Source organism: Dysidea avara, chromosome 11, assembly GCF_963678975.1.
Source record: "Dysidea avara chromosome 11, odDysAvar1.4, whole genome shotgun sequence".
NCBI lineage: Eukaryota > Metazoa > Porifera > Demospongiae > Dictyoceratida > Dysideidae > Dysidea > Dysidea avara.
Genome location: NC_089282.1, coordinates 763,770 through 789,514, shown reverse-complemented (window position 1 = coordinate 789,514; position 25,745 = coordinate 763,770). Strand labels below are relative to the sequence as shown.

The window sequence follows — 25,745 nt, the reverse complement described above, 5'->3', positions numbered from 1 at the left end:
AGTTCAATACTTTGCTGCATGCTGTTTGCAGCAACAGTAGTTTGAAACTGAGAGGCACGCAAAGTTTTTATCTTTGTATGTAGTAATGTTTTAAATGAGGTATTAAACATGTTATTTGAGTTTTACTTGATATTATAAACTTTCATCAGACTTCTACCATTGTCAAACTGTCAAAATGCATTTTGCAAGGTATACGTAGTGTTTCTTAAAGGTTGTTGTTCATGCACCTTGTAACTGACAATTAACTCACAACGCACTGTGGTATTATTGAGATTAAATTTTTACTTTGCTAGTGCACTTAGCTATGGTAAACATTAGGACTCTAATACTTTCTAGTTAAAGATTCTTCTGTTTTATTACTAGTGTGATCCCTATGGACATGTACTTGATTGTTAAAGTTGAAGCATTTGCAGTAAGATTTCCCATCAAAACTGTTATTAAGAATTTGTTCTTTTACACTGTTTCATTAGATTTCCACTTGGGCACCCAAAGGCATACTGTGGTCTGCATTGATCTTAACAATACAACAATAAATTAAAAAATATAACAATACATTTTGTAATGCTACTACTAAACCTCATCTAAACTACTGCAAAATTGTGCAAGTGGTCCTTTGCCACTGGCTGGAACATGAATCATGGTATGTAATTTAGTGTTCAATGATATGAATACAATTTCATAATTTCTTTTGGAAAATTGGCATGTAGCTAGTGTTCCAGAACTTACCAAACTAGGACATCAGAGATAGAGTATAAACTCTTGGTAGTACCAGACAGTCAGTGTGATAATACTCATCCAAGGAGTGAAGGATTTTGTAATGTACTGTACATATTCTGTGTCACCGTAATTCAATTAGTTCCACATCATATATTGTTTATCACTGTTTTATCAGGAATTTCACAAATATTATATTATTGTCCTGTAATTTTAAAAGTTAGAAGGTGGCTAATAATTAGAATTGCTTATTCAGTAATATTTGAAAAAGATACTTCTGAGTCATTCCATGTCAAATCAACAAGGAATTTAGGGTAATCTCTCGGATTTTGACGAAACTTGGTGTGTTTGTAGTACCTATGGTGCTCATCACCCATGCAAAGTTTTAACCCCATACATCACATGGTTTCTGATTGATGACCACAAAATTTAATATTCATGAAAATTTTGTTCATCTTAAGTTACAACATTATACTGCCAATATCTTAAAATAAAATTTTCACCATATGAAGACTGCTGATTGACCTTTCAAGTGATGCATAAATTATGGGATATCACCTAAGGTCAAAAGGTACTTAGTTAAAAACTTTGATTCTTAATATTTCCAAAAATTAATGGTGTTTAAAATTCTTTGAATTTTTTTTAGTGAATATCATGGTCTATGTTTGATAAAATTTTTGTGGTGGGGCCACAATGGGTTCAAGAGATATAATTTAATATAATATGCTGTGGTATGCAGTGGAATTTTATACTTTATTGTTACTGTATGGCAGTGTACATCTCTAATAACCTAGGTTTGTCTTACATAATGGAGGTGTACAAACACTGTATTAGTGACTACCTTAATTGAAAGACCATCATTATACTACTGTTAACACACATTTCTTTAATACTATAGCTCCAATGCAGCCACCCTGTCTAGCAATCCAAAAGATGGTCTTAATTAGACAGGCAGACTTCAAATAAGCCACCACGTGTCCAGAAACATGTAAGTGTTTTATAATTTTTCCATCTTTTCAGATTTATTACATCAAAATCAAGTCAAGTTGCTGTGAACTTGCATAGGCCCATTCCACGCTTTTTAAGTTACGTACGTGGCTGCGTAGATACAATGAAAAAAGACACCCATAAAATAATGTGGTCAACTTGATAACCCGGACAGTTGTTCATGGTCTCATTTAATAGCATACATACATTGGATCCCGACACTTCTGTGACTTCTTTACTACAAGAGTCCCAGGAATTATAAGGTTTCACTGTATACATACTGTACTTGTAACTCAGTGTGTGAAAGTAGTTACTGTAATTATACTACAAAAAGTATTTTAGAACTGAGATCAGTACAAGCAAGTCTAACTTCACAGAAATGCATAACATGCAAAATTTTTGGTGTTGCTTAATATTTGTATGCCATAAATACAAGACTAGTTTTTTTCTAATATTCCAGATGTGCATGCGCATGGGTGTAAAATACTAAAAAAATGCTGTAGCATTAATTTTGTTTTCATTCATTTACACTGTAATGTACATGTGTTGTGGAGCCCTTCTCCTACATGGGGCCATGATAAAATGTTTGTATTAGAGAAGCTATAGAAGTGGTAAAAGGGGACTGGGCAACTATCCTAGGTGTCCACTAATAGGTGTCCTTTTTGAGGAGTTCCACTGCACCAGTGCAGCCACATGTAGAACGTGGACATCAGTGGGCCTGTGTAATTGCATTGTAGTGGGATTTGACTTAAAAATAAAGAAGGTACTTTTGAAAAAAAAGGTAAAATGCTCACATGTTCTGAACACATGGTAGTTTTATTTTTAAATCCACTATTTAATCAGAACCAGTTTGGATCCGTTAGACAAGATGGCTGTATTGGATCTATAGCATTAATGTCCAACTAAAGAAATAATATTTTATGTTGCTGTTTGGTGTAAACTGAACTCCAACTATTTATAGCTAGTTTTTGAGTGTAAATCGGTAGACGTTAGTGCGTAACAGTTGTCACATTAAGACACATAATTTATAGTTGTGTGTCTTGTTTGTGAACAATGTCATTCACATCAGCTACTTTTTATGTGTTTGAATTTGATGTACATAACACATTGCAGTACATTAGTATACAGGTTGCATTTTGATTCATGTGAGCTATCTACTTTATAAGTACGTAGCTATCTAGCAAAGTACACCCTCTCACACTGCTAGTTTGAGCAGTGGTGGATGAACTAATATTGTACTGAGCCTAATCATGCAGGATAAGACAGGTATTCCAGACAACAGTCAGTTCATTGTAAAGTGCACTGGTCAAAAGGCTCATGAAAACAATACATAGCCTACATCTACTATCTAGCTATATCCTATTAAATACACTATAAATAGCTATACTATGGCATATATAAGGAAATTAACTGTAACCAAGTAGCTTTAATAGGTTCAGGTAGCACAATTATTATAATGGTGAAAAGGATCTTAGTGCTCTGTTGTAATGGGATAATGTATTGTGTGGAGCAATGACTGCTCAATTACTGTATGATCATCATACCTAGCCTCAAAAATTCGAATCATTGAGTACAATGCAGCAACAATAAAAGAGATAAGTTTCAATTTTGATACTCTAGATATGATTTTGTAGTTACATTCTTCAAATAGCATGCTCATAGTTAGCTACATATATAGCTAGTCATGTAGAGCATGGCTACATATACAGTTATGAAGTGCAGTATAGTAGAGTAACTATTTTATGATGCAGACTAAACATACCCACTTTGAAAATCATAGCTAGCTAAATACCCTGTGCAATTAACCACACGACCTGTTGGCTTCAAGGCAAGAAATGTTTTATAGTATGTATATACAAGTTGAGCTGGATCCTGAGTGGAATTTTTCTCAAGGGAATTTAACATTTCAGCCAATGAGATATTTAAGGTGACAGCAAAGGTGTCAACAACAGACACATGTTGTTTGGCTCCATTACAAGTTCTGGAGAGGGTTATAATAGACACTACACTTTCATGGCTTCCCATAGGAAATGTATGGTGCATTAGATCGAACATAAATATTGTGTCAGGAATTTGAACGAAAAGATTTTGAAATTTTATAGTGGGTCAAGCAGTGCCCGCTACAAATGAGCCAAATTTCAAGATCATGTGTAATTGTATCTATGCAGGGGCGGATCTAGGATTTATAAAAAGGGGGGCTAACTGAAGGTACTAACCTCTTGGGTGGAGGTGTGCAAAGCATGCTGGAACTGGGGGGGTCTGGGGCATGCCCCCCCCCCCCCCCCCCTCAGGAAAATTTTGAAAAATAGATGCTAAAATACTGTAATTTGGAGACATTTCCACATAAAATGCATATTTCTGCCTGTAGATATTTTATATACTGTATACTGCCTTCAGATAATAGGTATGGCTCTCTGCAGCATTTGTTAATGGAAAGGTTTGTGTAGCTAGGTTCAGACAACCAAGCACATGATGCACACAATTACACAACAATGGGTGCATGTTAGAATAATAATGTTGAAACTGGAAAATTTTGAAATTTGAATGATACGAGATTGAATCTGAGCATTTTCAATGGAAATTGTGTACCTGAATTAAGTATTGCCATCCATAACAACTACACAAGTAGATGAATCAAGCCTTTTAAACAGACCAAAGCACTTCATTGTATGTATAGGTACAGGTAGATTTGGAAAAATTCCATAATAGAACCATCCACTGAATGTTCTATTAGAGTAGTTAGGTGACTGCTCTATTAGAATACCTCGATCTTGTACAACTTCCATGCTGATCCTGGTCCTTGTTGCATAACCTTTAACATAAATCCACTGATAATACCTTGGAAAAATGTTTATAGGGTGGATTTAGGAGTATTTGTATTATTAGTGATCATATAATTATGCTAAGACAAAATTTCATTGTATTACTCAGCATATTGATCAAGTAAAGCCTAAAAGTGAAGGGGGGGGGGGTTTCAGCCCCCAAAGCCCCCCCCCCCCCCCCCCCCTGGATCCGCCCCTGCTATGCATTATTAAATGCTTTTGAGGTTCTAGCTCAACATATACATACTATAATGCAAATTGCCATGGCTTTGTAAACTTTCTCAGGGGTGTAGGAAGATATTTAACTTATATGGGTACCCTACTACAGTGCTAAACTTGATTTTACTCTCCAAAGAATTTCTAGCCACATTAAAAATGGTGCTGAAGGATAGAAAATCAGCAACTACTGAAATCATTGCTTATAATAATAATAATAATGCTACGCTTGACTATTTTATTAGGATAATTGACTGCTCTATTAGAGTATCTCGATAAGCAGACTTATATTCTATTATTTTAATGTAGCACCTTTGTTTAAGTCTATGGATTATGGTTGAAGCCATATCAAGGCAGATGGAATCACTGGCAAGTTGGAATAGGAAGAATGATACTGCCTTAGTGATTTTGATTCTGGTTAGCTAGAAGTATTTATGGCTACCAGTACAAGACACAAGACCTTCAGGACTGCCATTTAATATTTAAGCTCTTTACTAAGTTTAAATTTGTATATTGATCTGTAGCAGTACAGTCCTGCAAAGTATTAAGCTAAATACAATGGCGGATCCAGAATGGGGTATTTGGGGTAAATCCCCCCACCCTTCCCCTTCTTCTGGAGGAGCCATGCAGCCATACTTCTGATTAAAATACAAAATTTTATGTCAGGCCAAGATCAGTTTATAAACCTCATGAATATTATGGGGTGCCGTTTGTACCGAAATTGTGCAAAAATGCCTTATTTATAAACTATAACCATATACTTTATAAATCAATGCATTACTTTATAAATCATGGACATATTATACTTTATAAATCATATGCATGATTAATCATATGCATGGACATATTATACTTTATAAATCATATGCATGGACATATTATACTTTATAAATCATATGCATGATTAATATGTCATATGCATGACATATTATACTGCATAAATCATATGCATGATTTATAAACCATATACCTGATTTATAAATCATTGACGTACTTTATAAACTATAACATTGATTTATATAAATTATATATGTGATTTGTAAACTATAACACTTATTTGTAAAGCATAAACACTGGTTTATAAATTATAATATTAATTAATTTATCAATGCACTACTTTATAAATCATGTGTATAGTTTATAAATCATACACATGATTTATAAATCAATAACATACTTGATGAACCATACATGCATAATTTATAAATCCTCATGATTTATAAATTGCACACGTCAAATTAATAAATCATAAGTATACTATACAAATCATCATCACGAGTGACTTAGTTTAGTTATTGTTGTAATTTATAAATCATTGTCGTACTTTATAAATTACATACTTTACAAATCACATGTACAATTTACTTTTGTAAACTAGCACTATGATATATAAATCAATAGTGCCATTGTTGTTTAGTATCGATAGTTAGAATTCATATCAATATTACTTAGATGTGCATCAAATGGAAAGCATTTGTGGCATGTGATTCAACACAGGATTCAGCAAACTTAGTACAAACTTTGGCAGCTATTGTGAACACTTGCACTAATGAGAGCAACCCAGCAAAGTGGAGTATCACCATAACCGATGCCCCTGTCATCGTTGTGGGTAACCCCCTTGCCAGTAATCATTAGTTCCACCAATTATGCCACTCTTGCTGGCTACTCTTACACGGTGCAGGATTTGGGCTCAGGACAGCCAGTGATAACAGTGGAATCGTAATTGGTGGAAGGCATTGGTAATGGTGATACTCCACTTTGCCGGGTTGCTCTCATTAGTGCAAGTGTTCATAATAGCTGCCAAAGCTTGTACATGTACTAAGTTTGCTGAATCCTGTGTTGAACCACATGCCACAAATGCTTTCCATTTGAAGCACATCTAAGTAATATTGATATGAATTCTAACTATCGATACTAAACAATAATGTATGGCTACTAAATTACACTACTGATTTATATATCATAGTGCTAGTTTACAAAAGTAAATTGTACATGTGATTTGTAAAGTATGTGTTAAATTTATAAAGTACAACAATGATTTATAAATTACAACAATAACTAAACTAAGTCACTCGTGATGATGATTTGTAAAATATACTTATGATTTATTAATCTGACGTGTGCAATTTATAAATCATAATGATGATTTATAAATTATGCATGTATGGTTCATAAAGTATGTTATTGATTTATAAATCATGTGCATGATTTATAACTGAACTATATACACATGATTTATAAAGTAGTGCATTGATATATGGTGTTATACTTCACAAATATGTGTTAGCTATAGTTTACAAATCACATATATAATTTATATAAATCAATGTTATAGTTTATAAAGTACGTCAATGATTTATAAATCAGGTATATGGTTTATAAATCATGCATATGATTTATAAAGTATATGTCCATGATTTATAAAGTATGGATATAGTTTATAAATAAGGCATTTTTGCACAATTTTGGTACGGCAAACGGCACCCCATAGAAAATATGTACCATTTATTACAAATTCACCTGAAATTAAAGCGAAATGAAGTTGTCACCCAACACCTTCGTGCGTACTAAGCGCCTCTAAAAATAATTGTCGTGTTGCTGTTGTTTAAGACATTCTGGGTCTTTTAAACAGCTTTTAAGACTTCACAACCCATCTCTGCAAAGGCCATAATGGCAAAAATCAACAGTGAGACACTACTTAGAAATGATTAGTTGCTGCTTCAAAATGCAGCAACTGTTTTTAAAACAAGATTGACTATCTGGTTCTCCCCAACTACTAGCTTGTTTGTGCCCCTCCCCTTGCCAGCTCCTGGATCCGCCCCTGAAATAAATTATAGCTGCTATTATCCCGCTATTGTTCTGTTACACTAGATATATAATTATGCACAACGCAATTTAGCTACAGCACAAATACATGAAATTAAGTTAGCTACATGATAAGGGCGTGGCTTCGCAAGCTGTGCATTTAATTTCCAGTGTTATTACTAGCTAGCTAAATGGCCATGCAATGCTACTATGAATATGAGTACTATATTGCTGGGGCAGGGGACCATGCATAACTATAAATCCACGAGCTTTTTTTAGCGCCACGCACATATAGCTGTATGCCACATTCTTTTGAAAACTCAAACAACGAACAAAGAGTCGAAGCGCGTAACCGCAAACAGATGGTATGACATCGCATGCTATAAAAAGAACAAAAGACCTCTGATTTGACACACAAGTGGCTCAATAATGATGGTGCGGAGTACTACGTTTTGGATACTTGTGAGCAGTCTTGTTGCGGTAGGAATTGCAATCCTGCAACCACCAATTCCTGGATCGTGCGGTATGGCATCATCATAGTCTCTGTATTACTTCGTGCATTTGTTTAGCTATTCAGTAAACTAGCTATCAGGTAGCTAGATTATGATTATGGTAGCTAATTCGAGAGCTAGCTAATTGGATAGGCCTGCTTATTAGTTAGCTACTTGCAGTGACCGCGATCAGATTAGATTGGATTATCAATTTTTGTCAAAGACACGTAGGTACACAGAAGGCATTGCCTGCAAAAGTGCAAGGGGGTGACACACAGGCACTCACTGTAGGTAGATCTGCGACCGCGGTCAAAGTCTAAGTCAAAGGTCAAGGCTACCAAAATCGTGCCAAGTCAACGGTCAAGGGTAAAATTTTCCAACCCACAATCGAAAAGTACTGAAATACCGTCGCTAAGTCACCGGTCAAAGATCGAAAAAAGGTTCTTAGTCACTGGTCAAAGCGAAATTTCGGCCGGTCAAGACTTTGACCACGGTAGCAGATCTACCTACGGTGAGTGCCTGTGTGTCACCCCCCTTGAAGTGCTCCCCACACAAACATACAAATACACGTACATAACACATTAACAATTACAACAACAGACAAAAACAGAACAGTTTAAAATATAGAGTTTACACAAAAAGAAAACCACGAAGTGCAGTCTGGAATGCAATTGTATTTGACAGGTGAAGGACGTGAAGGGGAGTTGTGTTCCATAGGAAGGGAGTCTTAACAAAAAAAGAAACGGCGATGGTTAGCTAATAGTTGAGGATAGGACACATAATGTCATTACATTGATAAGATCTAGTGATGGTGAATTCTGAAAGCAATAGTTCTATTGTAATAGTTACTACTAGCTACAGGGCGGAAGCCTAGCGCGTCTTCCATCGCCTTTTAAAACCAACTTCTTGATCGCTTGATTTACCACAAAAGGCTTCTTGATCGATTACTTGATCGAATTTCCCAGCCACAAACGAATGCCACGATGTAGCTAGGTAAACTTGTAGCAAAGTTTGCCGGTCTATCTTGCTATCATGTATAGCCCACGCACATGCTTGAAACTGCTAATCAAAAGCTCGATCGGATCAGACGCCATAAACTAAATAGCTATTCTCATCCTTCGTTACTCAAATAAAATGCAGGCGGATTTATATTTATATTTATAATTTTATTTTTTATTAGCTAAATAGTTCAAAATGCTGTTTTTGAGGCAGTTTGCTTAATCTGCTCTATAGTAGTCTCGCTGCTTTTTCTCCCATGGCACTTATCGATTAGAAATTAGCTATAACAGTAAAAAAAAATCACTGTGGCGGTGAGGAAAATGGCGACATGGAAGGGGACGAGAAACTAAATGTTGCCTAACCTTTGCGATAACATGAGTTTTGAAGTAAAGAGATCTAGGCTCATTTATAGGTGAAATCGAGGTAAGTACATAGTTTCAATGATCAAAGTTTTGATTCAGGTTGCTAATATTTCAAGCTAGCTAACAGTTTGACAGTTTGGCAGTCGGTGGCAGTTTTCCCCCTGTTTGAAATAAAAGCCCTGCAGTTCAGGCAACCCAGTTGGTAAGTTTTATGGTAAAGCAACTAGTCTCAACTTGCTATAATGAAGTTACGTAGATTTGTTTTGTTTGTTTGTTTGTTTATCACTGTTTAAAGACCTCAGGGGGAAGGGACCCCCTTACTGTCTCCCTGGTGGAGAGCTAAGTACTGATCAGCTACGTCAGGAAACAGAGTTGACTATCAAGTCTTTACAACATGAAGAACAGTACAAACAAGAGAATTTATACCCTCTAAAATCCACAACTCTAAAAATAATCCATATAATATCAATAAAAAGTTGTCCCTGTACCGCCATAAAAATTGCATAGCTATTCTTTCTCAAACAGTTGTAGCTACCAATGGTAAGTGTGGGTTTTGAGAAGTGAATAAAAGTACTTCTAACTTCTTTTTGTGCATATTTCAGTTTTATTGAATTATGATTGACATGTCATCCTGAAAACTATATACTAATATTCATGAACAAAGTATTGTAATAAAAATAATCTATTGCTGCAGGACAAACCAATGCTGGGAATCAGTTTTGTTTAGGATTTTATCGAAATCAATTTGGAAGTCGTGGTGAGGGAGAAATTATCCCTCCAGTTCTTTCGGTCACTACAGAAGAGTCCACACGTGTCAACTTCACTGTCTACACCATAGCAGGATTATTATTTAATGGATTTGCTATTCGTGAGCAGATCACATATGTCGACATACCTCTTAGATTCATCGTGTTTGAATCTGTACCAGAGGATCCAGATGAACGGTTTAAAGGAATTTGTATTCAAGCAGAGGGTAACAGAACAATAGTAGTGTTTGGTCAACATGAAGAGCTAGGCTCTAATGATGCTTACCAAGCTTTGCCAGTTTTTGAACTGCCACCAGGAAGGCCTTACGAGTATGTTGTTGCATCCGTACATGGAACTGGATCTACTGCTGGTACCGATAGTGTGGCATTAGTTATTGGCACTGAAGATGATACTGATGTAACTGTTATTCCTACATCAACGATTGTAGGTATTGACTATGATTATCCACCTGCAATAGTAGCAGGGTTCTTCTTTGGAGTGCCAGATTCCTTCAACACTCTCACAATTGGGCGATATGAGGCCTTGTATCTCCAGCTTCGCAATGGAGATCTAACAGGCACTCGTATTATAGCAAACAAACCAATATCTGTATTCAGTGGACATGAATGTGGCAACATTCCACTAACTGGCAACCCCTGTGACCATCTTATTGAGCAGATTCCCCCGATAGACACATGGGGAAATGAAGTAGTCACAGTTCCATTGAGAACAAGAATAGGTGGTGACATAATAAAGGTGATTGCTGCCCACAGCTCAACTACGGTGAATATCACAAGAACTGACATTAACACTGGTGCATTCACTGCTGATCCTAGCTTTACACTGAATTCTGGTGAATTCAGGGAGATTCTTATTATTGATTACAGTTTGATACAGTCTAGTCGTCCAATTGGTGTTTTTCAGTTTAGTAGAAGTTGGGAAGTGGATGGTGTTGAAACTTCAGACCCTTTCATGTTGTATGTACCACCTTGTGAACAGTATCGTAACAGCTTTGCTGTAGCTACTGCTCCATTTAATGAAACTCTTGAAGGAACTCTTCGTGGAGGCCGAACAGCCTATGTCAACTACACCAATATAGCAATACCAGCTGTATATTTTGATGTTACCCAATTGACAATTAACAATGCAATACCAAGTGCCACAGATTTCACACCAATCAGAAATGCTGACAACACCACCTGGGGCTATGTAGCACAATTGTTCCTTGATGAAGGAGTTCAAGTGATGAGTCATCAAAATCCTAATGCAAGTTTTGGGGTAACAGCATATGGCTTTAGTCTACAGATGTCATGGGGATATACTGCTGGACAACGCCTTGCTCCAGTTGCTCTTGGTAAGTACCATTGTTAATGTTTGTGGTTTACTTATCATTTGTTACTTAATTTTCTGGCTTCACTACATCACTGTGATGTAACTGTGGTCAAGTGATGTCACAACAGATGTTCAAAGTGTTATTGTGAGCAGAACAAAAGACATGTCTTTTGTTCTGTAGAGTTGTTGTGCTCATAACCACAGCACAGGTGGTGCACATTCTGTTTACACTATAGTGACCAAACCAACTTGTAGTTGTAACATGATACAGTTTTGTTTATATTACCACAAAAATATTTTCCCAGTGATGTGGTTGTGTTTGTAATTATGCTTGTCATGTAGAAATACACTGCACCACACACACTACTCAAGGCTACACACACACACTGTTTTGGTACAGTTAACATCATAATGTATTGTTATAACATTTGTTAACATTTACAGCTGTTATCTCATTTGACCAAAGTGGGATCAGTGCAAATGGTGTTTTACGAGAACCAGAAAGTGTCGGTACAACCAACATAGTCCTAGTACTTAGTATACCTGTTGATCAAGATGCTACCATCACTGTTAGAACAACAGATATTAATGCCACAGGTAAGATATGACAAGTGAAAATAATTGCATACATGACTACACAATAGCTGGTGAGGACTATGCCAACACCTCTCCTCAGAATCATCAAGTGACATTCTCTGCTGGAGAGACAACACAAATGCTACACATTATCATTAATGATGACAATGTGTCTGAGGGAAATGAGAGATTTTTTGTAGAAATTATAACAACAGCAGAAGCTGGTGCTGCTGGTGTCATTACTGGTTGTGACCACACTCCTCAGCTTACCTATGAAATTATTGATAATGATGGTAAGTATGGCTGTACATTATTTGAATGAGTTACAAAAATATGTCAAAAGCTCAACAAACAGAAAATGCATTTTCTGTCATGGTTAGTGGTCTGGGGTAACAACTGTACACCATTATTAAATATGGTTGTTCCATATACCTGGAAGTGAGACCTTGAATATGGTTGTATTGCACAGTGTACCAAACTATAAGTTATAACACTAAATGTCTGTTTATAATAGCTACATATATCTCTTTCATGCCATAGTGCTGATACATACATGACACCAAGTAAGGCTAATTGTCTACAGTACATAAATATATTTTGAAAATACCTTCATATTTGTAAGGATGTAAAAGCAAATTGTCCTTTAACAGGAGCAACACCATGGAGATTATGTCTTAAAATTGTAAATCAGTCATTGGAGTGAGGTCAGATAGCCTGTTTACACTAGCAATATAGTTCAAATTACCTCAAATCAGAACAATTTCCAAGTTAGTGTAAACGCATACCCTACTGAACTGAACCGTGTCGAACGCTCTAATATGGACCTGCTAGGAGTGTAAATAGTTGTGACCCTGCTTAGCTTTAATAAATGGGTTAAAGATATGGAGAACTACACCTACAATGACAACTGTAATGATTAAATGAAGTAACAGCGAAGTATTTAGGTGACAGTATGGAAGGCAACCTCAAGAACAGCATAAGAACTTAAAAACAAACAGGTACATATGCGAGTGAAGTCAGTAAACTCAACAGAATTGAGAGGTTGTTGTCAACGCTTTAAAACTTTATCTATGCCTACTGTGTGATGATAGAGGGCAGAAATCTCTCAACTCCATCAACAATCTCCACTTCGATAAAAATTTATAATTGTGGGTTTAAATTTTTGTGCTGATTGGAGTGGGCCCAGCTTTTCATAATATAAAATTAATGCTGTTCAACAATCGATCTGGATTGCACTCATCCAGAGCGATCTGTAGTATAAACAGGCTGTTACTATCCCACGTGTAAATCAATCCAAACTGTTTTGATAACTTTTAGATCATGTTTTCTACTATTAGGGCATGTGGAAAGGTTAAAATAGCCTTCACTCATGTCATTGTTTCTACTTCTGTTTTACATCTACTTCTGTTTTACATCTACTTCTGTTTTACATCTACTTCTGTTTTACAGAGAGACATGACACACAAATTAGTCCTTTTGTTGATCTTGTATATGTAGATATTTTGTTAGGAAGATGTGTACTGTATTGAATTTTGTGTGCTAATAATAAATTATGTAGACAATAAATCCAGTTGTATGTGATGACTAGGACAGGAAACAGAGTTCAATTTGAAGTGGTCTAGCAGCAAAACAAGACATGATAGAATAATGTAGCTTTCTCCTTTTTGTTAGTGATCACAAGCTAAAGACAATTGTTCTCACATTTATTCCTTGCTTGTCATGAATCTCTACTTCAATTTTTGTGTTTGTTAATTATCATACAGTACAGTAGTACTGTATATTAAAGATCATGGAGGTTTGGGCACCCCCAATTCTATAGGTGTGATGTGCAATAGTGAACTGCAAAATTTCTAGAAAAGATCAAGATACTCTAATAGAGCAGTCACCCCAACAGAGCAATCACCCTTGTGCAACAGTCAAGTATGTATTTAATTGCTGCTAAAACCACTAAAATTCAATCTCCTGACACTTAAATTTCAATTTTTCCTGTGGGGCATGCCCCTAGACTGCCTAGAGACCAAGCATGCTGGGTGTACGTACACACCAATACTACCATATTTTGGGTGCCCCCAACTCTACCACCCTTCCGTTGCCTATTCATTAAACCATTACATTACATTCATACATACTAAGTATATAGTAATTTTGTTGGCTAAACAGATGAAATGATACATACATGCATTACTATATATCATACGATGATTCATTGTGATACAATTATCATGTGTTTATACAGCTCCAACTGTAATGTTTGAAAATCCAACATACCGTGTTATTGAAAATGCTGGACCAGCACAACCTGTACTGGTTCTCAGTAACCCATCAACAACTGATATTACTGTACAAGTATTTACCACTGATGGATCAGCTACTGGTGAGTATTAGAGTGAACTATTGTAACAAGTTTAGTGATGGAATAATAATGGTATTACTAACATGTTACAGGAGGAGGTGTTGATTATTCTTCTGGACCATACACTGTTACATTTCCTGCTGGAGTAACCAGGGTTCCATTTGATGTTCCAATAAATAATGATAACATATTTGAAGGCAATGAGGACTTTGATCTCACTATTGACACATCCTCACTACCAGCTGGTGTTACTCGTGGTGATCCTGGTAATGCTACAGTTACCATAGTGGATGATGATCGTAAGTGATTTGCAGTGATTAACAACATATATGTACTGTGTTTTTTCCTCATATAAAAGCCACATTATTATAAACTTTGGAGAGGTTAGGAAATGCCGTATATCCAGAAATTTTGCGGTATGTAATTTTCACAGTTTTCACGCTACTGTGAAATTTTATCACATGAAAATTTATGTGTATCCTACAAACTTCTAGTTTCACTTGGCCAGACCACTTTTCTCGACACAGTGCTTATCAATTAGAATAATTCTAATTGATAAGCACCATATCGAGAAATAAGTGCCATGTCAAGAAAAGCAGTCTGGCCACGTGAAGTTAAACTCAGCTTACTGATAAATCCTGGTGCGATTCTCTTAAATGTCTAATCCTGAGCCTACTCCATCAATGATTTCTACTGATTTAAATCACTAACAGGTACTGCTTCACTATAAATTACTATCTCTGATTGTTTCATCTAGAATATACCAGTTACTGTATAACATGATTATACTCAGGATATCACTAAAGTGTATGCACCCTCCCTCAAGGTCTGCATGCTCTCAGGATCATGCATACGTATATTTTGGTCATATCCTTTTTGTATGCACGTTATAACCAAATGATATTGGTAAACATTCCACAGTAAAATTTCCATTTGGAAAAGGAGAGCTAGCGCAGAACTACACATGCATGGATATTGCATCCATATTATTCTTTCTATAAACATGTTGTTGTGATCCACTGAAATACACGACAATGTTTATGAGATATAAATATGAACATTCAATTAGAGTAGTTAACTTTATTAGTGTACCTTAACCTTTTGTTACTAGCAGTAACCAAGAAAGGACCCTGACAACCAAATTTCAGCCTTTTATGATGAATAGTCTTGAAGTTATAGTGCTAGTCAGTTGGAACAGTGATAAATTCAGTTTGTATAGTAATGATATGGCAAATATATTACAGGCGCTTATTCAATCGATCATAACTCATAACTGAAACTAGGTATGAAGATGGGACTTCACTCACTCTGTTCACCATGAACTGGCAAATCCATCAAGGTACAGTACTTCCCCTGTACTCCTCCATGTGTACAAAGAAGAAGGCTGTTCCAATGATGAAACGATGGTAAACTAAATTTCTACATTGTGAATAAACGCTCGTAACTCATGTGTCTTTTGCTGTACAAATACGAACAAAGATTTTGTTACTCTCTATGAACAGGAAAATCCAATAGTATATAGATTTTATTGATTTGAGCTTTGTTTCAGTGCACACTGAAGCGATTAAAACATGTATAAATTTATTTATATAGCACACGTATTTTTGCCCAGTTTATTTCAAAACCGTTTATAGAATTATGTGAAATAGCCAGTTATCACTCAGCCAGTCACATATTCTCAATGTTGCAAATTGGGTGAGATGTAATACTTTCCATTCTTATGACCTCGGAACATAGGCAATGAAAACAGGGGAGGGACACTCCTTTGTTACTATAGATCAATAAAATGGAATTTGAGAAAATTACTGGTTATTGCTCAGCCTATCTAAGTCAGGGACAATCTACTTAGTGTGCATCCCAATATTAATAGTGGTTGGAACTGTATATATCTACCACATTAAGTCCTTGAAGTGTATCGTTTCTACAACCCTAGTAAAATGTATGTATTTATATACCTGATGGTTGTATAAACAAACAATCCATATCTTGAATGTGGTTGTAAAGATTAGAGAGCACATTATATAGTATGACATGAAATTTTGTGGCTAGTAAATTAAAATAATATGCAGTGCACAGTTTCTTTGTTTTATTCTTCCCATAGCTATTACAGTAACATTTAGCCGAACAACATACAGTGTTGATGAAGATGATGGACCAGCACAACCTGTACTAGTTCTCAGTAACCCATCATCAACTGATATTACTGTACAAGTTAGAGATACTCAGAATACTGCTACTAGTGAGTGAAGTAACATCATCACAAAATGTTAATAGTAGTAATAATGTTACAGGAGGAGGTGTTGATTATGATTCTGGAATATACAATGTTGTAATTCCTGCTGGACAGACCAGTGTTCCATTTGATGTTCCAATAAATGATGATGATATATTGGAAGGCAATGAAGACTTTGATCTCACTATTATTCGTAATACACTACCTGATGGTGTTACTCGTGGTAATCCTGCTAGTGCTACAGTGACTATAGTGGATGATGAGGGTAAGTGATATATTATAATTATACTCATTTTTTCTTTTGTTTGGAAAGTTTTATTGATGCACATACACTGAGGATTCACTCCAGTCCATGGACTGCCAGTTGCTCCTCAGGCCACTTCCTGAATATAGTGAGCAGGTGATATGTCAAAACAATCTAACTTATTTATAAGCAAATCATCAATCAGGCTGGTCATCATTGTCTTCTTCATGCAACAAAACCAAACCATACTGGAACTGATGTGTTAATTTTCTGTCAGCACTTTCCTTGAGCAGATGCCACAAAATTATTTTATTTAAGTGCTTACACTACTGTAAAAGGTAGTGGACACCCAGTAGATATCTGTAACTTTACGAGACCACAATCTTGGTTGACTAGTAACAATCAAGCTCAAAGATCACATCTCTTAACAATCTATTTACTTGAACAAGATGATCTTATCCCCATACTGGTCTAGCTGTATTTAAATTAGTAGCATGGCAAAATAAGGAATAATGACCATGTCTCTTGGTAGGCAAGTGGCGGACTCAAGATACTCCAATACAGTAGTCACCCTAATAGAACAGTCACAAGTTTATAACTATGCTCTAATAGAAAAACTAAAGTTATTAATTTAAAGGAATCCAAGCAATAACAAGTTAATGTTGTGCAACTTTTAATAACCAGGCACCCATGCAGTTAATAGTATTCCAAATAGATTAATCAACCGTGTATATTATTTTCAGTTAGATAATTAGATTTGTAAATATTTTAATATTTAGTGCATTTAGTAATTCATAAATTATTTTGTAATTTAAATCAAACAGTGTTGGGCTAGTTACTTTGTAAAAGTAACTAGTTACATATTACATATTACTTGCAACTGAACTATTTAGTTACAGTTACATATTACCCATAAAATAAAGTAACTATAATAATATTACATATTATATTACTTTGTGTCTACAGCCTTAAGCTGTTACATGTGAAACTACCACCTTATCACGTGACACGATTGCATTGTTGGACAATGTGCAAATCTTGGTTATAAGTAAGAAGTTGGTGAATAAGCTTCATTCAGTAGGCCTCGTTACTTCGTTGTGGCTAGGCGTTACTCAGAGGATAACTAACGAGATTAGTAACTTCGTTACTTGGAGTAATAATATTACTTAAACCCCAGTGCGTGGGAGTATCAAAGCGCCGTGCTGGGTTATAACTACCATACAGCTAGACAGAGCGGCGCTGCTACTGTACGATATATTAGTTATCACCCAGTGATAACTAACTTATCACCCTGTTGCGGAGCCACTCAGTCTCTTTCGTGACATCATAATAACCACGAATGGCATTATTTACCAATGGAACAAAGAGCCAAATAAGGAAATATTGATACAAAACACACCAATACAGCACTTAAAACTACCTAAATCTTACAAGAAAACTGTTAATCCTTTACACAATAACACTACAAGTTACCAATACCGTGATAGTTTAACAAATGTCAAGAATAGTCCGTGACGATTTTCGCTCCAGCAATCACTCCCAACGGCCACTATGGTGAAGAACTAACTTCCTCTAGCTTCATCGTTCTATCTTGGACTATGGTAGCCACTTGTTGGTCTTTATTTTTCTCTTGCACACCACGCGACACCACCATACCAATTTCTGACGAAGGTGAATCGTACCTGGAACCGCTGTTTCATAACACCGCCCTTCGCTACAGTTTGTAGGCAGTATGTAAGGTCTCTCTTGTAGCTACGAAGTAGAATCTCCACACAATTCGGACGAAATTTTGAGCACAGTGACAGGAACTCAAACCGGAACTTAATTTACTATCCATAAACTTCTGCGCACTCCCGCGCACTGGGATATAAAACAGTTATATCCCGTATACTCGGATGATATCATTGTTATTACACTCATCCTCGGCTCCGCCTCGGACTCGTGTAATAACAATGATATCACCCTCGTACCGGGATATAACTATAACATAATATTAGACTCGTTACAGTAACTATATTACTTAGGTAACGCGTTACATTTGTAAGTTAAGTAACTTGCGTTATATTACCTGTTTTTATAGCGTATTTCGTTATATTACCTTTGTTACCACAAAGGTAATAATATTACATAATGTGTTACTCCCAACACTGCAAACAAACCATTTTGAACAGCAAATCACACACAGTGGTGTGTCTACCATGTTTTATCGTGCAAAATGTAGAGAAAGCCTCAAGGCTACTCTTCATTTTCATTCACGTAAGTTCAGGACATGCACCTTTTCCTTGAAGGAATTTGTTACTTCTGGTAGCTGCTCAGCCCAGGCATTCATAATGTCATTTCAAGCTGGCACAAATAAACTGCTACTGGGAAGGTTTATACTGGTTTCATTTCTCACATACAGGCTGCTTTTAGTATAAATTTAGTATAAATAATTTTGCTTATGTGAGTATGGAAAGACAAACAAATATACGTACAACAAACATACATACAAACACACACACGTTTTTTGTAAAACAATTTCAGGAAATCAGATGCTTGCTCACAGCACGCACCTAGTTTATAAAGTAATGCAATATATTTTTATTTATTAAGGCTTTACAGCACAAGTGCTGAAGGTCTGTAGGATACCTAGTCCAACTTGTTACAGAAAATGTGTTTGAAAAGGTGGAAAGGAAAAAAAATCCATGACTGGACCTGGAATGAGATAAACATGGTATTACAGCATAGCTTGGTGGGAAAAACTCTCGACTTTAGCATTAAATAAACTAATAAATAATTGTTGTAGCATGCCAATCTAGCTCACAGAGCTATGCTGTAATACCATCACTGCTTCACTGCTTTAATCAATTGCACTACCTTGTTTTAAATTAAATTAGTGTTCCACCAATAATCGGATCAGTACCATATCGGAGCCGATATTGGGCTTTCAGCATTGATTGGTATTGGTTATTTAGGTATTCCGATACCGATTAATAGCCACTCGCCATCATCATAAATGCTATGCTAACGTAAGGTATAACAGGCTGGAAATAACAGGCTGGAAATAACATTAAATAACTGCTACTTACCATGCTTGCATGAAAAAGACCGAAATACTCTAATAGAACAGTCACTGCACAATAAAAATTCTAATAGAGCAGTCACACATAGCTAACTTGAGAGGTGTGTAAATTGTATGGTAATTATCAGTATCAGTATCTGTATTGGTGAAAATTTACTGCTATGTACATATCAGTATTGGATCAGTATTGGATCAGTATTGGATCAGTATTGGATCAGTATTGGATCAGTAGATATTTTTCTGTATCGGTGGAACCCTAAATTAAATATGCTATAGTAATAATAGTTAGTCACAATGCTACCACACTGGCAGTAGTACTATTGTCACTTGAGACATCTATATAATAGGAAGAGACACCTTGTGAAATTGTTAAAAGTAATGTCATCATTTCCATGTGTATTATGTGTATGTTCCCTTGTTAAATTATTTGTGGGACTGCTAGATTTGAGTATATAATACATAATTCAGCCTTGGAGTACCTATTATACTGGCAGTATTATTAGAATACCTTGTTATATTTTATGCATTTGTAAAAGAATTAGGAGTGGAAAGAAACCATAACATTAGCCATTGTATATTTCAATTGTAAGAAGGTATGAGTTAGTTAGTCAGTCACTGTCCACTGGTGACTGCTAATACACAATTGACAGTTAACAGAGTAAAATTGTTCTATTATGCATTTTTGCAAGCTGGTAAACTTTGCAGAGCCTTCTTGCCACATTTTCACACATTCACAATAGCCTTTCAAGCCAGTATGACCTTAAAGCTAACAAAACTCTGAGACATGCATGAAACTAACCTTTTTATTTCCTAAATGTGGAGTTGTGGACATATGCTAATAACTGCATATTGCATGCCGTACTGGTGCTGACTGGTGGAAATTTAGTATTTAACTAGTTACAGTACTTGTAAACCAGATTCACAGTTTATTATGAGTTGTTAATTCTTTAGCTTGTGTTATCAGCTTCTCATCATTTGATCTGTTACCTGCAACGTACAGTGTTGATGAAGATGATGGACCAGCACAACCTGTACTAGTTCTCAATAGCCCATCATCAACTGATATTACCATACAAGTGCTTACCACTGCTGGATCAGCAACTGGTGAGTATTAGATGAACTATTGTAACAAGTTTAGTGATGGAATAATAATGGTATTACTAATATGTTACAGGAGGAGGTGTTGATTATACTTCTGGACCATACACTGTCACATTTCTTGCTGGAGAGACCAGTGCTTCATTTAATGTTCCAATAAATGATGATAATATATTTGAAGGCAATGAGACCTTTACCATTACTATTGACCCATCCTCACTACCTGCTGACTGTAGTGTTGGTGCTGTTGGTAGTGCTACAATGCTTATAGTTGATGATGATTGTAAGTGATGGTGGTCAAGCACTATATACGTGTAGTGCTTTGTGCCATATTCACATAGATTTTTGTTTAACATAATGTAGATTGTACAATACCAGAGCTTATAAGTAGTGAGTAAGTTTCCATGCTATGTTTGCTTACCTAAGACACTAATCAGTGTGTCATGTGGCCAAAGAAGTTGGTAATTGAGGCAGCACATTTAGTATCAAAGTGAGAAAAAATCTAACATGTGAGCTACAAGCTTTATGGAGTACTTCTCTGTTGTGTATACCATCTCAGAAATGATAGAATTAGGGATGGAGGAGGCTGTTTTTCCTATTGTGAGTAAAACTTTTGTTTTTGGCCCCATGCACATGGAAGAAGCACTTTGATTGAAATAGGGGAAAAGAACAGTACTTACTGCAAAGTAGTGTCATAAAGTCATATGGGGTAGCTGTCATTTAATTATACCAAGAGTCTGGTAGCCTACCCCTGCATAAAAAAATTGAGATTTGCATAATTTGAGATTGAATCTGAGAGCATTTTTAATGGTACAGTACTTGATAGGTCAGTGTACTTATATGGCAATGTCTGTCATTAAGATACTGTACCGTCTTTGAAATAGACCTATACACTTGACTATGTATATACTATATTTCCTTGTATGGAACCCTGGCTATTTCCTTCCCAGCATTTTTTACCTAGACTGTAACGAATAGGCCTTTATTTGAGACCAGGCATTCATTTTGGATAGGTCTGAGTGACAGTCAGCGTTTAATTGAATTCAAGTTGTGGTAGAACACACCATTATCATATAGTACTGTATAGTAGGGACCACAAAGGTGTGGGTGTGGCCCATGAAAAACATCACCCAAAAACCAGCCTCAATTTTCCCTGATGATGATGAAGCAGTATTGGTTAGGTAAAATTAAGCCTATACAAGCCTCTAGATCAACCCAAAAAGTTTTCAATAAGTTGCTATGAAATTTATTTTAAAAGTAATTTTCTACTGGCTGACTGAGTAACTGACTGACTGATTCCTTCAGACAAGCATAACTCGATAATGGTTAAAGCTACGGGCTTGATTATTTCACTGTTCGATGCCGCTTCAGCTGGACACATGTCTTTTGGCATACCGCAATACGTACAATGCATTCTTCATGGACTTACCAGTGTCCTCCTCATTTGTGTCCAATTCATCTTTGCTGACAGCAAAAGTGTCAATTTTGTGGTAGTACATGATAGCTTCCCTTCGTAACAGAAATTGTTTGTAATTTTTATGGCTACTTTGATTGCAGAGGTGCTTTTCAATAGGGACCATAGCACATCAATAAAAAGTACTGAAACAAGCTGGAGTAATGCATGATATTAGATCACAGTAAACAATAAGAAGTGTTATATCCCCACTTCAGTACTTTTTATCGATGTGCTATGGTCCCTACTCTAGTTAAAAATTCCAATTTTTTGTTTTGTTGTAATAGTGAGCATAGACAACCTTTATACAGTGTGTTGACTACATAAACAAGTGTAGTGAAGGATTGAAAAACATTTGTATGATGCACATCTGCATCCATTTGGACTCACATGCACTACTCACATGATCACTCGTAGCACCTTTGTCCATCAGATGGCTCTAAACTTAATATTAACAAGTTAGAGAAACAACAATGGCAAGGAAAATAATTAAAACAGCTAATTAATAGTCTGGGCCTCCATTTAAGACCAGGTGTTTATTTTCCAATTATGCTGGAAACTCCTTATAATCAAGACAGGCGTTTATTCAAATGTGGCTTTTATGTAAGGAAATGCAGTAGATATTTGGTTCAAGTGCTGAATGTTATATTAGAGTAGTTAGCTGACTGCTCTATTAGAGTATCTCAATCTCTTGTACTCCCAGTACTGATTCAAGTAGTATTCCATTCTTGCATAACCTTTAGCACAAATTGTACTAAATCAAGCAAAGTAAGTTGGCTATAATGAGAAAAAGAATTACACAATGGTTGCTGTACTTTAGCTTCTGAACATAGGAGGTAGAAACATACCTCCCCCACCCTGGGTCCCACCCTAGGTAGAGCACAATGAAACACTGTCAAATGGAAGGTACCCACAAGAAATAGCTATAAAATCTGCATAGTAAAGAGCTTAAACACTTTAAAGATACCTCTTTATGTTTTAATTTTTTTTAATTGTGATAACCTCTTTAGTACATAATCAATTGCATAACTAAAATAGTGAACAGACGATTACTAATTATTATTGTGGCTTTTAGAAGTAACACAACATTAACTTCAGTACCTACTAAATGCTAGCCTTGATTGTAAGTTGGGGTATCCAGTACATAAGAAAGTTAATGCCTGCTCTCGAATAAAGGCCTGATCTATTATTTGAAGTTTACTACACGTGGTTGCTGCTCACAATATGAGAGTTAAAAGTGCTGTAAATGACCAAAGGAATTATCCAGTGTTTGCAGATAATTTTGATGTTATAAAAGTATTTTACAATTCATTAATTAATACCATACCTGTTTCACTGCCCATACAAAAGTCTCAATAGTAGCAGTGAAATTTATCCCGTATTTCACTGGTAGCAGTGAAAAAGTTGTAATTGCAATTTCATTGGCTAGAATTTATGTTAACAATTAGTGTTGACACATGTTTAGTACATAGTGACAAATTGCGTACATAGCAACGCTAATGCACGGCATGCGCATATGCAGCAAGTGTGGTATTAACTGGGAATAGCATGGGTAGCAGTGAAATTTGGGATAAATACCATGAGTGTTATATTGGAAATGGTAAATTTCACTCGGCTTCGCCTCGTGAAATTTATCCCCATTTCCAATACAACACTCGTGATATTTATCCCAAATTTCACTGCTACCCATGCTATTACTAGTACTAATAATTGGTTTTCTTTAAATTCAATACTTCGTAAACATGCTAGTCTCACTGCCAGACTTCTGCTTCAGTGCAGGGGCGTTGCAGGTGCCATATAAGGGTGCTTACTAGCAATATGTAAATTCATCCACAGAATGTGCAAAGCCAAAAATATGTCAATCCAGTAGTCCAGTCCACTGAATAATGACACCCCCTACCACATTTGAAGAAGAATGGTACTAGGCATATTTTTTTCGTCCGAGTGCACCCCAGCTATCAATTACTGAAATAGTGAAGTGTCCATTATGCTTTGTTATCAGCTATGTTGAGCATGCTACACAACATTACAAATGAAGAATACTATGAGAGAGACCTCTGCAATCAATCTAGTCACAACAGAAATCTCAAACAATTCTCATTACAAACATAGGGGAGCCATCACGTGGCACTACCATAAATTGACACTTTGCACTGTCAGCAAAGACAAATGGGACACAAAGGAGGACACAGGTAAGTCCATGAAACATGCATTAAATGTACTGTGGTATGCCAAAAGACACCTGTCGGGCTGAAGCAATGTCAAAGAGTGGCAAAAAATCGAGCCTGTATCCTTAACCGTCTTAGAGTTACTCTCATCTGAAAGCATCAGTCAGTGAGGTCTCTAAATAATTTCTTTTAATAAATTGTATCAACCTATATTGGGAGCATTTCAGGTTATACTGAAGGCAGTTTTGGGCTTGACCTACCCAATACTGCCAAGGCACCATGAAGGTTGGCCAGAAGAGCCAAAACTTTCATGATCCCCAATATACAGTACTATCATACTATATGATAAACATAGTTGAAAGTGTACAAACATGTAAGGATTTTACTGATCTAGATAGCACTAATACAATGTTATTGAGTTAGTAGCAATTCAAACAAATATACCATACATGTTAAATTTCTATTTTCCTTGTAGTTATTACAGTAAATTTTAGCCAAACAACATACAATGTTGATGAAGATGATGGACCAGCACAACCTGTACTAGTTCTCAGTAACCCATCATCAACTGATATTACTGTACAAGTTAGAGATACTGAGAATACTGCTACTAGTGAGTGAAGTAACATCATCACAAAATGTTAATAGTAGTAATAATGTTACAGATGGAGGTGTTGATTATGATTCTGGAATATACAATGTCACAATTCCTGCTGGACAGACCAGTGTTCCATTTGATGTTCCAATAAATAATGATACTATATTTGAAGGCAATGAGGACTTTAATCTCACTATTATTCCTAATACACTACCTGATGGTGTTACTCGTGGTAATCCTGATACTGCTACAGTGACTATAAGAGATGATGATGGTATGTGATGTATATGAAGTTTCATAATACTTGAAATAAGATTTCTAAAGTAACATTAACTGCTATTAAAATATTTTGCAATTCATTAACAATTTTCTTCAAATTGTTGTGTAAACACAGTATCTTGCAAATGCATCTTTTAGTATAAGCTATGCCACCAAATTCTACACTCTTTGTAAATTACTACTAGCTACTATTCTTGTCCCTTTTAT

At 35.9% G+C, this 25,745-nt stretch overlaps 1 protein-coding gene across 8 annotated transcripts in view; it reads left to right on the top strand.

The window, feature by feature from the left end:
* LOC136237872 (adhesion G-protein coupled receptor V1-like) overlaps positions 1 to 25,745 on the top strand; it is a 206,773-nt gene that overhangs the window by 156,512 nt on the left and 24,516 nt on the right. For 6 of the 8 annotated variants that reach the window (XM_066028111.1, XM_066028112.1, XM_066028113.1 and 3 more), the window contains 5 exons: positions 16,696 to 16,902; positions 20,894 to 21,046; positions 21,117 to 21,323; positions 25,137 to 25,274; positions 25,327 to 25,533. In XM_066028111.1, coding sequence (XP_065884183.1) covers positions 16,696 to 16,902; positions 20,894 to 21,046; positions 21,117 to 21,323; positions 25,137 to 25,274; positions 25,327 to 25,533 — 912 coding nt within the window. The remainder of the gene's footprint in view (positions 1 to 16,695; positions 16,903 to 20,893; positions 21,047 to 21,116; positions 21,324 to 25,136; positions 25,275 to 25,326; positions 25,534 to 25,745) is intronic. The other 2 variants (XM_066028114.1, XM_066028117.1) reach the window with 2 other exon arrangements.